The sequence below is a fragment of the Sparus aurata genome, chromosome 13 (genome assembly GCF_900880675.1).
Source record: "Sparus aurata chromosome 13, fSpaAur1.1, whole genome shotgun sequence".
Classification (NCBI taxonomy): domain Eukaryota; kingdom Metazoa; phylum Chordata; class Actinopteri; order Spariformes; family Sparidae; genus Sparus; species Sparus aurata.
In genome coordinates this window covers 13,733,247-13,748,411 of record NC_044199.1, presented here as the reverse complement: position 1 = coordinate 13,748,411, position 15,165 = coordinate 13,733,247, and the positions used below count along the sequence as shown (strand labels likewise).

Sequence of the window (15,165 nt, the reverse complement as noted above, 5' to 3'; positions counted from 1 at the left end):
TAGACTGAACTAGAGTCTGTTCATTGCCACAAAAAGCAAATAATAAATAATAAATTCCCCCCGTTTCTTTTCCTAACCCTTTTCATGTTCCCGTCTCAGGTGGGATTGTTCCGCAAGTCCGGCGTGAAGTCTCGTATCCAGGCTCTGAGGCAGCAGTGTGAGCTGTCCCCCGACTCCGTGAGCTACGAGGACCAGTCGGCGTACGACGTGGCCGACATGGTCAAGCAGTTCTTCAGAGACTTGCCAGAGCCTCTGCTTACGAGCAAGCTAGGGGAGACTTTCCTGCATATTTACCAGTGTAAGTCGCCCTGGAGCTGTGAGTGCTGTAATGTGTCGTGGCTGAAGTCGTCCGTCTGCCTCGGAGGATGTGAAGAAATGGTTTATTATAAGGAATTTTTCCCAGCAGTCGAATCCCCCAAAACTCAAAACTTCATTTATTTTCATAAATGACAAAGAGAAGCAGAAAAATGCTTCATCAAATAGTTAACATTTTTGGTTGAAAACTTATGAAATGTGAATCGGTCTTAAAAAAAAAAAAAAAAAAGTTGTTGCAGGTTAAGTCTCTTTGGATCGCTAATCAATGAATCGTCTCATCGCTGCAGCTCTCATTGCATCAAACATCGGCGATAACTGTGACCTCACCTCACCTCCTCTTTTCCTTTTTTTGTTCAGATGTCCCAAAGGAGCAGAGGTTGCAAGCCGTCAGAGCGGCCATTCTGTTGATGCCCGATGAGAACAGGGAGGTCCTGCAGACGTTGCTCTACTTCCTGCGCGATGTCACTTCCTTGGTGGAGGAGAACCAGATGACGCCGATGAACCTGGCTGTTTGCCTCGGGCCTTCGCTGTTCCACCTCAGCATACTGAAGAACGAGACGCTGTCACCGAGGTGAACACATGAACACACTTAAAATCCGACAAAATGACTTGAATTTAATTGTCTGCCTTGATTGATGATTCTGAGACAATTCGTCTTCTGCATTATAAAATCAGTTCTCTTACACTGAAATGTGTAACTAAAGTGTGTTACAATTACCAAATCGCAAGGACTAAATTAAATAAGCAATATAATGATTCATTTGGGAAATGTTTCTGTTGCCGTGCAAAATAAATTACAATAAATAAATCCATATTATTTTAATTTAGATAATGTTCAGATGAAATTTGACACTAATCTTTCTTTGTTATACATTTCTGTGTACTCACTGTGATGACGATACTCTGCAGGTTTCACAAATGCATGATGATTTTTTTGTTTAACCTGCTAAATGGCTGCATTAACCCAGTTATTTTCCTTCTTATTTTTGTGTGTAGTTTTTGTCATGTTCAGTAGTAATCCCATAGTAGTATACGTTACATCGGCCAGTATAATCAAAGTTCTCCCTGCTTGCACAAACGCTTAATGAAAGTACGGGAACTCCTCATGATGAAAACAGCTTTTAACATTAACAAGTGCGCTCTGCTATCCCTCTTGTGTGAACGCTCACACGACTTATGTTCTGTGTAATCAGGTCGATCCAGAGGAAGTACACCACGGGCCGCCCCGATCAGAAGGACCTGAATGAGAACCTGGCCGCCACCCAGGGCCTGTCACACATGATCACAGAGTGCCAGCACCTCTTTCAGGTCCGGGATTTACGATTTTTCACATTTTCCATATTGACTGCTACTTTCAAGGTTGTTGTTGTTGTCGGAGTGGAAAGTGATTAACTACCGACAGAAGTTGGTTAATTTGCTGTGCTGCTGACCGAGAAATGAAGCGTGACCACGTCTTTATGACCGAGCTCGTGAAGTGGAGCAATAATTTCCTCTCCTGAGTTGTTATTATTGTCCAAGGCCGCGCTTTTCTAAAGCTGTGTATCATCACTACCTGGAGACTGTCGGTGTGCACAGTACACAGTTTACCACTGCTGATGGCTAGAAGCTTTTCGAGGCCTATGAAAAACTACTACTAATTCATTGTGGTTATAGGAGTTTTCGACGACACTAGACATTAAAAATGCTCCACAACATATTCTTAAATCTCTGTCCTATGTAATGGCTCCGATAGGAAATGGACAGCCAGTCGAATTGCACTACGGCCGAAGCCGAAGCTGTGATTTGACGCACGTCCGCTCTCTCTTCCCTTAGATCCCGGAGGAGATGGTGACCCAGTCCCGCAACTCCTACATGGAGGCCGAGCTGATGGTGCCCCCGCTGGACGAGCTGTGCAAAGCTCACGAGGAGGAAGTGGAGGACGATGAGGTAGAGGACGATGAGGAAGGATCCTACCACGCACATCTAGAAAGGCTGGTCCAGAGCCTGCTGGAAGAGGCCAGAGATAAGAGCAAGGGCTGGGTGTCGCGCTCGGCTACTGACCATACAGAACTGGCTTTTAAAAAGGTATGCAGCCTTTACATTTCAGGAATATCCTTGGATTTTGACGGAAAACAGGGAACATCTTCACCTTCGTGAATTTATTACACAGGAACTAAATTATTTTACAATGTGTTTGTTTAGCTCTAGAAGTTTATGATACAAAAAAAAAAACAAGGATATTAAAGGAAAATCAACTTTTAAAACACATTATGAGATTAGGTCTGAAGCTCTTCTGTCATGATGTGTTCGGATGAAAGGTGGGAGACGGTAACCCTCTAAGGCGGTGGCGGGTGTGCATCGAGGTGTCGGCAAATCCCAACGAGGTGCTGCAGCGGCTGCTGAGAGAGCGCCCCCTGTGGCAGACCGAGCTGCAGAAGGAGAAGGTTCTGGAGACGCTGGACAAACAGACGGACGTGTACCAGTACTCCTACCGCAACATGGTGCCTCAGCCCAGCTGTGACTACGTGGTACTAAGGTCAGGACTTGAATGTGGTGATGCTTTTTGGTGTGATTTCTAGAGAATGACTTATTATTTATCAGTACATAGCTTTTCAGGTAGTGTGATCCAAACGCTTTCTAATCTTTCCGATCTAACACAGATGCTATTGTGTTGTAGTTTTTTCTGCACTTTTTTGTTTAAAACATTTTGTACCAGTGTTTTTGAAAATTATTAGAAAAGTATTTTTGTGTTTTCTGTTTCCATTTAATTTCTATTTAAATGTTTTTTTTTTATTATTATTTTAGTGGCTGTAATGTTGCTTTGGACCCCAGGAAGAATTTAAATAAAAAACAAAAAAAAATATGGAAATCAGTAGTTACAATGTATTTTAAGACTATTGTGAAATATTACTTAAATGCCAAATTGTATAAAAAGATAAGCTGCAATGATTAGTCAAGGGAAATCTAATTTATTTGTGTCTACTCTTGTTGAAGTCATTTTTGTAAGCAAGTACAGCAGATGTGTCATGGTTTCAGGTTCCTAAACATGACAATTTGCTACTAATCCTGGTCTTGCATTAAAATAAATTGAGAATTTTATCATTTTGGACTACTTGTCAGACAAAATGGGACATTTGATGACACCACCTTGTGCTCCGGGATACAAGGCTGGGCATTTTTCATTGTTATTTCATTTTACTGTTTTAGCAAGCAACAATTTGTCTAATTAATCATAAACATAATCCACAGATTAATTGCAGTCCTAATACAAACAATTTCTCATAATTCCAACATTAAATCCCCGACTTAAAGCAGTATTATGTGGAAAATTGGCATGTTGGGTGATTTGGCGCCCCCCCCACAGATCATGAGAGAAACACGAAACTGAAAATTATTTTATTGCCTCTGTATAAGTACAACGAAATTAAGTATGTCGCTTCCATACTCGATGCTATAAAAAAAGAAAATAAAACAATAAATATATACTGTATGAGTAAAACTGAAGATAGGCAGTGTATATACAGTAATAAAGTAGCAGTAGGTAACCAACATTATAAACAATGTCTGGCAGTAGTAAGTGGTCATTCTGTTGTCCCTCCTCCTCCTCAGATCGTGGCGCACGGACCTGTGCAGAGGCTCCTGCGCGCTGGTGTGTGTGTCCATCGAACACGAAGACAGCCCACGCATGGGAGCAGTGAGGGGGGTGGTGCTGGAGTCCCAGTACCTCCTCGAGCCCTGTGGGACTGGGAGGACCAGGCTCACACACATCTCCAGAGTGGACCTCAGGTGCCGGCAGACTTCAAAGCGCTCTCATAGTCGAGGCCTGAATCAATTTTGCAATCATTAATGTGCCTTGTTTTGCTCCTCTTGCTCCAGGGGAAGGTCTCCAGAATGGTACAACAAGGCGTTTGGTCACCTGTGTGTTAACGAAGCCCAGATGATCCGCTCCTCTTTTCTCCCCCCGGATCAGACGAGCACTGAGGCCAAGATCTAAACCCCCAGGAATCGAGCTTAATCTCAAGTCACACTTCTAAAGCAGCTGGCGTCGTCCAGGCTGTGGACACTGGTGTCTTTTCAGGCTGCTGAGCCATACTGAGCTCCACTGTACCAAACTGTACTGACTTACCGTCATTCACACACACAGGATAGAAGGAAGGAGTGTTTTTAGTAATGTGTTCACGTAATCCTGCCCCCTTAAACAACATATCACTCGTTACTTTTCTCATGAATTATGATTTTCCAAGCACATTTTCCAAACATGAAACAACTAATTGGATTTTCTTTGCAGAGCCTCTGATGTTTGATAAAATGGAAGTGACTCAGAACAACATTCTGCGAAGGATGAGTTTGCGTGGACAGAGAGTATTGTCAGTATTTATTGCTCTCGGCACTTCTTCCAAATTCTCATCCACTAATCCAATATCTGGCAAAAAAAAAAGATGAGCTAATATGGGCGCCAGCGTAAGCCAGTTTAATCATGAGATGGTTGCCATAGTATCAGGGTTAATGTTTAATCTGCAACACCATAATGTGGTATCACTGTAATAGTCATCGTGATAGAGCACCTACCTGAAGCTTACACATAATCGGTCCGTGACTTTGTTGTACGTACAATCCAAAATGGTATAAAATGTAGAATACCTGTATTTGTATTGATCAATTTGGCAAATTTATCCAATCTAACTCTGTAAAAGGTCACATGGCCTCTCAGCGGAACCGTGGCAGTGAACAGCAAAACAAATGAGAGTCAAAACTCACTGCTGAAACTGTTTGAATTTGTGAATTCAGCTGTCATTAGAAAAAAAAACCCTGCCAAACAGTTATCCTAAACATGAACCTTAACTTAAATACTAAAATACAAATTCCCTCTGTAATTTGTTTTCAATTCAGTAATGTCATAGCTCAGCCTCGCAGTAGCTGTTTATTAAATAAAAAAATAAACCAGTCATAATTCATGTAGAATCTGAGTTGCTGTCGACGTCACAGATCTGACTGCGCAGTGACACCAGAAGTGCTTCACAACGATCAGTATTAATGTTCTGATTAAGCTCTAACTACTTAAACCCTGGTTTAGTCTTATTTCTGGGACAGTTAGGTCAGGGGTCAGGATTTGGGACGACTGCTTGTAATTGTGGACAGTTAAATCTAAATTCAATCCAGTATAACTCCTCCATAAATTTTGAACCATCTATCATCATATAAGTTCACCCTATCTAGGATCCACATCAAATTGTACTCACTCATAGATACCAGCTACCTAAATACAACTGATTTTATCATCAGGATCCATGCATTATTACCTGAGAAATGAATGGAATTGTGGAAAAATGGCCTGTCTCATAATTGTGAAGGCTAGTGAGAGAAAAATCAGAATCCACAACTAAAGTTAATGGGATCTATCCTGAGCCAAGACCCAGCTTCCATCTGAGTTTCTCGTAAATCCGTTCATTAGTTTCTGTGTAATCCTGCTGACAAACAGACAAATTAACTAACGGACAGGGATGAAAACATAACCTCCTGGTGGAGCCGATTCATTTGTCCGTATATAAACTAATGCAAAATTCTATAAAGCAGTTAACATGTCACTTACATATGCACATTATTAAAATGCACTTACGATCGAGTCCTCTCCAGGTAAAAATGCATAAATCCCAGTGCTCCCTCTCAATAGGAATGACCAGGACCAGTACAATATGGGTACATGTCAGCATCGCATTATGAAGGTTGCAGTAGTTCAGGAAAGAAAACACAGTACATGAGGGATCCGGGTCCATAAATGTGTTGTTATGGATACGTTGTGTTGGACATCACTGTTGATTTAGTTCTCTGTCACTATTTTCAGTGTTAAACGTATCTAAATGTTATTTTAAAGTTATAATTATTGTCATTTTATTGATGTATATGGTATCACTTTTTTCCTCTTTTTTTTTTTTTTGCTGTCATGTTATACAATGTCTAAGACATGTGACCATTTCACTGCTTCTGGGAAGCATGTTTGAGTGTGTGTGTGTGAGTGTGTGTGCGCATGGATGTGCCCATGTTATCTGCATTTTAAGATATGGGTCCAGCCTTGTATTGTAAATATATACAGTATGACGCTTTCTGTGCCAGCAGATCAAACATCGTAGCTTTTCAGGGTCTTCCTATCATATTGATATGCTGAAATGTGAACCTTCCACACGCCATACTACTAAAGCAATACTAGACTAGCGCTTGCTCCGCCGTGGCACTGCCTTGGCTCTTGTTTTGTTTTTTTTTTTGTATTCCTTTCCGGCTGTAGGCAGCGTTGCTATGGTGTTGCTATGATACAATATCCCTACTGTGCCACCGAAAACCTGCGTGGAGGATGCTTGCTTGGGAGTAGTGTGGCATGTGTGTGTGTATGTGTGTGTGATAATATGTGTGTATGAGTGAGACAGAAAGACGAGGAGTGAGTGAGTGACTCTGACGTGAGCCCATCGACTGTTTGGGGGAGAGGCTCCAAACCTAGCCGAGTAGCTGAGACGAGGTCTGCGTGGTTTGTTTTCTGACAAAGCGGCAGAAATAAAACGAACAGTTGTTTCTAAACAGGAAAATAAAAAAAAATCTATAAAATCAAACGGTCCTCCTCTGTGGTGATATCCTCATGCATGCAAATCACAGCATATGTTCCTTGTTATGTGCCTGTGTGTCCATGGAGTGGTGCTGTTGGACTGCTGGAGTCTGAAGGTCATGAATGAATCTAGTGAAAGTGTGCCATGGAAAATGTTTTGCGGATAACTGGGTGAATGAAGAGTCATGGGGGGGGGGTTCTCCCAAAGGATGATTTCTCTGTGTCCTTCCAAACGGGATGGATGTAAGAATCTAAACCCTCCACAGCTCGGATCAATACCCAATCACATTTACCTACTTAGCTGTGTTAGACTGGGGGCCCTCGCAGAGGACAATGAAGGTGTTCGAGCACAGACACGCCTCAGTCCCCAGCCTCCCCGTAACCAGGGCCGTCTGATAGTTTTGTAACAACACAGAAATGAGTGAAACACTGCTCCATTAACTTCTACCTCATTTAACATGTCAGTGATTTTATCTAAAAAGTAGGGCACACTGTGGCAGCTCCTGAATGTCAATGATGCTCCGCACCGTGGGTGTGCTTTCGCTCCCTTACTCCACGGGCTCTGACAAATGAGGAACATCATGTTGCAAATTAAACTATGGGGAAAGAGAGAGAGAGAGAGAGAGAGAAGGATTACTGACAAGATGTATTGAATTTCCCGACTGAATCCACTTTATTTTTGCGGGTGGATTTTGGAGAGCCACAGGGGGTCGAGGCAAAGCGTTCAGATTATGAAGACGTGGACCGTGCAAACAGTGTCAGTGCTGGCTCTCAGTACGTACAGAGGAAATGCAGACAGATTTAAAACGACATCAGTTTTTCCTCTCACACAGGTGACCCTGTGAAAGGATTTAAGGGTGACCTCTTGTGGAGAAAAGAGGAAGTGCATGTCCAACTACTGGTTCAAGAAATCTTTACATCCCTTGGGCAATTTTAGATTTTTTTCCCCCCTTTTTTGTCTATTTTTTCAAAAGTGGATGGACGGAGAAAAAGCATAAGAACTTTGTTAATGTTATTATGAGTCTTACTGTGGTAGTGCAACATGAAAAGAGTTGATACCGATGTACAGTATTTTGAGCTCTTGTTATTTTGTGGATTGGTCTAATCATACTGTAACTTTCACGACAGTAACAGTTCTGATAATGTTGGGTTCTGGACAACCACTATTTGTAAGACATGGCCAGAACGTTACTGACAAGAGTGTGAGGAGACGACAGGGGTTGATGTAATGTCAAAGACGTCTGCACGCTGTGTTGCACAGATGTCTCCAGAAGTTAGCATGCTAACAAGCTAACCCCAGCCTGTCTCCTGATACCCTGAGTTTAAGACGGCAGCTTTTCACTAGCTGTTAGCGTAATAAACAAACTAAAGAAATGCACAAAATATGAAGAAATGAGACACTCTTACTTTTATTTTCGTTTTTTAACAGAAAAGTACAGCCGTACGACTTCTGAATTCATGTTCCTCTCTTTTACAAAACTTAAACAAGCATAATTGCTTGCATTAACTAGCTAAAACTGCTCAAACTGTGCATAAACTAATTAAAATTCACCCAAAACTTTGGTTCGTCTTTTCACAATCCTGAATTCACAGAACGAGATGTGAAAATATTCCACCCATAGGCGCCATTTCCCCCAAGTGATCCAAGGCCCCAGGCCACCGTCTCCACAGCTGACTGAGCCATGAGCTAATTAGCTAACAGTGGCTAGCTAGCTAAAGCCAAGGATAACTAGCAAAGAGCAGCAGTTACCAGGCTGGTGATAGCCTTCATTTCAATTCTTTGGAACTACCTTCAAATTCAGTCCCTTATAACAAATGACACATTTATTTTTGCTGTAGAGTCACAAGTCAGTTTGTCAGTTAGCTCTGAGTTACCAGTTTAGCACCGTATTTTACCCCAAATTTGGACATTTTGGACTATAAGAAGTATGAGGAATTATTTATTGTGGAAACTCAAAATATGCACAAAAAAAGCATATACTTTATCATACTTTTTAATAAACGTTAAAAAAAAACATTGATCATGTGACCAAATATTTAGGAGGAAGGCATCATTTCATGGAGTCTGTGAAGGTAAGAACCACATTGGTAAAGAGGTTAGACATTTATTTCCCAAAAAACATTTTTCACTCTTGAAAGTGAATTTAGTCATAAGTTTCATGAGAATTGTGTTTAGACCCAAATAGATCATTTTAAATTTGTTTTATACCTCAATTGTGGTATCTATGAGCTGCAACAGGAGGTCATAAACCTAGCATACAAGTGCACCATTTTAGCTGTGGGGACTAATAAAGTCAAAATAGTAGCTCTGGGTTAAGTTGAGCCATTTGGCCAGGGGTAAGTTGAGGGATACGGCTCAACTTACCCCGTTCCTATGCTCATCTTACCCCACACATGGGGTATGTGCCAGAAGACCACTTTTTTTGGACATGCTATTTTATCGAAACAGTTATGTTTACACTTATTCTGGTTGTTTGAAGGGATGCACAACATCCCAAAATATATGCAGATATATTAGTTAGTGACAAAATAATGATTGCCTTGACGTAGTGATAAATATAAAAAATGGCTCATCTTACCCCAGTTTCCCCCTACGGTATTCTTTTACATATCGAAATTCTAGGTGTATACTGAGCTAATATACTGAGTATACTTTCTTAAAGACTGATTATGTATGCCATTTTAATGCAATTTTAATTTCACCTGAGATATAACAAAACTGATCGGTTTTGGTCTTCGTTTTGCATTTATTTTTCTCCATCACAGATTGCTGGCTAGACTTAACCCCCAGCCTTGTTTATGCGACGGATCAAAAATAACAGGATAAGATAGAAATCTCTCATCTCTCAACATCGCTCACGCTATCTGAGGAACTCAGCTGACGTTTGCCGTGATGGACGTCGGATGTTGTTTAATGCTGTTACCCCCTATCTGCATCGTGTTCACGTTATAGAAGCGTGAGCAGGGAGAGAGGAAGGAGGCGGGTGGTGGTGGGGTGGGGGGGAGTAGCAGATGTATCCCCTCTGAGACTGGTTAATCCACTGTCTTCTTCCAGACAATCATGATAAGGTCATTAATGAATAAATTATCCAAACGAATTAATTATTGATGGGGCCGTGTTGGCAGTTGTGTGTACAGTATCCTTGAGCACGGTGCACTATAGCCGAAACTATGCACAATTAATTAGAAAAATGTGTGACGCGTGCGTTAAATACTTCAGAAAGAGAAATCTGTTCACTTCATTTCAGTGAGGTCGAAGGTCGAAATGTTCTTGATACATGAGAATGAGGGATGTTATGAGTTTAACACAGACATCAGGCATTTCGGTTGGAGTTTCATAGAAAAGACAAGAATCACAAAGCTTTACCGAACAATAAAGCATCTCCATACACATCTGCAGATCAAAGGTGGCCATACTGAGGATAAGTGATTAGTTACAGCACCAGATAGAGCCTTTTTTCACGGCAGAAAGGTCAGACGTTTTAATTCATTACGGCGGCGCATCTAAAAACGTGAGTGGTGGCTCCTCTCCTTTCATATATATATTTCAGTGAACCTGCTCGCATACAAAAAAAAAAAGAAAAAACGAGGGCCTGCAACAGGAACAACTAATAGAAATCTGGCCGATGAAAAGTCAATATGCCGTGATAAAGGTTTGTTTGATTCCCTCTCAGGCTCATTGGCTCAGGTGTCTCACCTGCAAACACTTGAGGTCGTTTGCAGTAGCACTACAGAATCCTGTATTATATTTTGAGTCACATTTGAACCAAGGCATTCCGAAACAAATTGCCCAGCCAGCTTTAAATAAAAAACCCAGAAGGTCGTTTTTTACAACACGTTCTGCTGATGTGAAGGACTTTTTTGATTAAAAAACAGGTGCGGGCTGCAACCAGGAACGACACTATGAGAGTGGCGAGAGTCAACCAAGGCGGTAAAAGTTGTGGCTAAAACAGGGTAAAGTAGAGGAGCGCTGCAGGGTCAACTGATAACTCTGATAACTACTACTATAAAAAAACATTATCTGTTAGTTCCTAATTCTAAACTATCTGTGTTTATGACTTAACAACATGTGGACATTTTTATTTTTTTTTGCTAGGATAATCTTTGAAAATTCCTTTAGTTTTTTTCCCCACATTGGTATCAGGGCCTCCGCAGTACCAGGATCACAGGTTTCCTTAAATGACTTCTCGGCCTCTGTGCTCAGATTATGAAAAATAATCAATCCTAGATATTACATTTTACGCTAAAAAGTTACATTATGCGATGAAACCTTTTATCGTCTCATCACATCGTTTGCTATGATTTTTTTTTTTTAAATGTCCAATCCATAGAGCATAGACAGAGATTTACTTGCAGGTGACCCCTTGAAAGGATGTGCCCCTCTCTAATATGGTGTCATAGTAGCAAAAAAGAATATGTGAATGAATAAGAAAATAAATGATAAAACATAAAGAATAATAATAAAAAAAAGACAAAATACAAATATTTTTAAATGGGGAAATATGAAGAGAAGTAACATAATGAATAAATGTGTAAACATAAATACAAACAAAATATTAAAAAGAAAACATTTAAATTCCTTTTTGCATTAATTTCTGTAACTTCTGTATTCTTTTTAAAAAATACACTTTACAGATTTATCCCTTTTATTAGGACCCCCACACTACATATGGTAATTGGTCGCACTTTCACCCATCCGTACAAACCCACAGTATCCTTACAGCACGTTTAATCAACACCTGTGTGGGTGTGCCACGCGTTCGCAGAGACTTGAACTCCTTTCCCTTCAGTTAATGAATACATATCTTCAGAAAAGGGAACATATTTTACACACTCTTCTGCAGTAGCAGCAGTTAAATACGATTTCATTTCCCTGGCTCGTGTATCACACGTTTATAATGAGTCAAATCTCTCAAATCTGTATGCTTCTGTTTTATGGCCATACCTTCACATAGTAAATTCAGGGTTTTTTGTTAATCAGGCCATGCACACCAAACTAACATGACAGATTTGATATTTTTCGAAAGCCTGGTAGCCTTGAGTGGAATTTTAAATAAAGTTCTGCCGGTATGAACCGCGCTCGGCTGCATGATAATTGACTCATCAGGGGGTTGAGGGTCCGTCATTGCCACGTATGCTGGGCACAAAAATGGAGATGCGGCTAACAAGCCGATGTGTTGTGTCTGTTCTCTGGTGTACGTATTTGTCAGAGCCGGCCTTTGCGAACTCAATAGCCTTGAGGTCCAAATACCGTATGTTAGGTTTTCCATCAAACTGAAGTGCCTGTTTCATCTCAGCTGGGTTATTCATGGCTGCCGCCTCAGTACAGGAGCCGCGTGTGTTCCATCCCAGTCAAAGAGTCGAGACCTTGATCCCGGGTCGTGACCCCTGTCAAAGAACTGGATCCTTCATTCCTGGTAACAGCTTTCAAGACCGAAGGAAGTGTTAAACACAAACCAATGAAAATGAGGAATGCTGACATAGAATGATTTGTTTTTAACATGATTGTGATCGGAGCATTTTGTTCTTGAAATCGAAAATCTCCCTTATTTTTCTTTGACCAAGACAAAGTAGGCTTGTTTAAACCTTCATTATTGCACTTCCAAGTTCAACCAGATGTGGCTTTGAAGAGATGCACACTAGCAAAGATGGTCTAATCTTCTTAACCAGTGGAGGAGTGTGTAATTCTTTAAAAAAAAAAGAAAACACAACGAGCGTTATTGAAGTTATGAGATTTTAGCAGGATGACATTCTTTTCTTGAGGGCTCTTTCCCTCTGACTGATACATAGCCACTCTTTTTAAAAAAACTGTTTTATCTGTAATAAGCTACTTTGTGGTGTCTTCTGAGGATTGTCCTCTGCAATTCCGCCAGAATTAGAGTCGCTGAGTGAAAGCGACAGGGAATACGACCTGCTTGTTGAAAGTATTTGGTCCCAAGATTGCAGAGGATCTCAGTAAAAGAGCCACTAAGAAAATCTTGTCTAATGCCCCTAGAGTGCTGACTTGAGGTCTCTCAGTCTATTTTCAGCAAGGTTTCCAAGCAGAGCATGAATTGTAAAGGGAAGATCAACGTTATTCACTTTGCCTGTCAGAGCATTTCAATGTTTTGGCATTTATCTATTTCTCCCATTGGCTCTGACTTTATCATTTGAGATTATAAAGCTACCACCGCTAAAGTTGCGCACCAAATAGGATGGAGGGCCAGCAGGCTAACTTTAGCTTAGCTTAGGTTCAAATTAATGTTCCTTTTCTTGCATTGCTCTTGGATAGTAGAACGCAACTGTTACTTACACTCCATTTGCGTTGTACCGTTGCATCATTTTTTGTTGGATAATATCTACAGCGTGCTTCATACATAAATTAAAATCGAGAATCGCTTTAGCTTGTGAAGTGATTTTTGCCAAGCCACTGTAGCCAATGAACATATTCCCTTTAGATAGTAGCATATTTTGCCTGCACTAACATTAGTGATCAAACAACCCCAAGGACATTGCATCGAACCTGGACACAGCATTGGAGATGGAGCCTAGTTCATTCTTCATGCATCTGAAAGCTGCCCAGTGACACATGAATCCAAAAAAGCTTGACTTCCCGGCTTTACAATTACCCAGATTTTTTACAACTGCTTCTTTCACAATGTAAGCTTATGGGGAAAAGTCTTTTTGGGCCCCAGTGCATCACGTAGTGTTTTAATAACACGGTTTGGCCATTACGAAAACTGTCTTCAAAGCCCGGGGCTCTGTCTGGGGGCTTGGTTGGGCCCGATATCTGTAACTAAGCTGAGCTGCATGGATCTGGCTTTGGTTGTTTCGTAATGTTAGCTGATAATTTGCAAACAGCAAAGCTAGCTAATTTCAGGGTAGAAAGTCGGAGAAAGTCAGGGATGATCTCATTTTTATGTTACATTGCATTTGAGATTGGCAATACAAAGAGATTAATGCGTGTAACTCGCTTAACATTCTTGCACAGACGGTAATGTCAAGAAACTAATGAAAGTGCACTGCATCCCACTGGCTTCATGTATTTATAGAAAATGTAACTAAATAACTTTTTTGAGATGGATGATTTTGTACCGTACGAGGGGAATGCTACAGATAATAAGATGGAAGACCAAGTGACTGAAACGTTATTATAAACGATTACCTTGTGTTGAACCATCAAAACAATATGATAGATACCTTTAATTTGAAAAAGAATTGTAAACAGAGAAAAAAACTACTCAGAAACCAAAAAAGTCAACAACAGAAAAGCATTTGATTCCAACTAATTTACCCATTAGTCTTTGAATCAGCTGGCAGAAAAAAAGAAAAAAAAACATTTGATTGTTTACTGAAGTAATATGAAATTGATTAATAATAAACACATGAAGAGACAACAAGCTGCTGTGTTGAGCTAACTCTGCAATCAGTTTTTTCCGCCGCCCATCTCTATAACTCTCTCTATCGCTCTCTCTCTCTCACACACACACACACACAAACACACACACACACACAGGAGTGCACACACATCTTGATGATGACTCACGACCGTCTAGGAAAACAGGAAGTTAATATCTGTGTTTCTATCTGTGTGAGGTCAGCCCGTAAACAAGTTTGCTTTTCGGTTATCCTCAATAGGAAAGCAGAATAGATAAAGTCAAATTTATTACATCCGCCAAGACGGTTATGTTCTCATCTGTGTTCATTTGTTGGTTGGTATGTCAGCAGGGTTACACAAAAACTACTGAATGGATTTCCGTGAAACTTGGATGGAGGATGGGTCTCAGCCCAGAATGTATCCCATTACCTCTTGGTGCGGATCCAGATAAAAAGGACAGAGCCAGGAAAATGTTCCATTGTAATCATTTGAGTCTTTGTGAAACAGAAGTCAGTGTTATTTGTTTCTGCATATTAACATATCTCCTCAAAAAACGGTCAATTAGCGAGGGACTTCTCGTGGTGCCAGTGGTGTTAGCTCCGAACATGACTTATGCTCCCCGCCATGCAGCTGGATGTCAAAGAAGTCAGTTCTGCCCGACTGTGCAGCAAGTAGCAGCAAATAGAAATGGAAGTGCAAGTAACTCAATATTATACTGAAATACAGTAGTTGATTAAATATACGTAATTACATTTCATCACTAAGATTGCGTGAGTAGAGGGCTAAAATGGATTTCTTGCCAGGTTTGGCTCCCTGCATTAGTCAAATAGAAGCACTAACGTTGCAGCATGACTAAACAAGCAATCGGCATCTGTCTGAAGACAGCTTATCTCTGTACACTATCTCAGTACTGACACTAGCT

The 15,165-nt window shown here is 40.7% G+C and overlaps 1 protein-coding gene across 5 annotated transcripts in view; it reads left to right on the top strand.

Annotated features, from left to right (window-relative positions):
* LOC115593806 (stAR-related lipid transfer protein 13-like) overlaps positions 1-6,893 on the top strand; it is a 66,803-nt gene extending 59,910 nt beyond the window's left edge. For all 5 annotated transcript variants that reach the window (XM_030437493.1, XM_030437495.1, XM_030437494.1 and 2 more), the window contains 7 exons: positions 100-298; positions 673-886; positions 1,509-1,623; positions 2,128-2,379; positions 2,613-2,830; positions 3,904-4,080; positions 4,171-6,893. In XM_030437493.1, the coding sequence (XP_030293353.1) occupies positions 100-298; positions 673-886; positions 1,509-1,623; positions 2,128-2,379; positions 2,613-2,830; positions 3,904-4,080; positions 4,171-4,288 (1,293 nt within the window). In that variant the 3' untranslated portion in view covers positions 4,289-6,893. The remainder of the gene's footprint in view (positions 1-99; positions 299-672; positions 887-1,508; positions 1,624-2,127; positions 2,380-2,612; positions 2,831-3,903; positions 4,081-4,170) is intronic.
* The last annotated feature ends 8,272 nt before the right edge of the window (positions 6,894-15,165 follow it).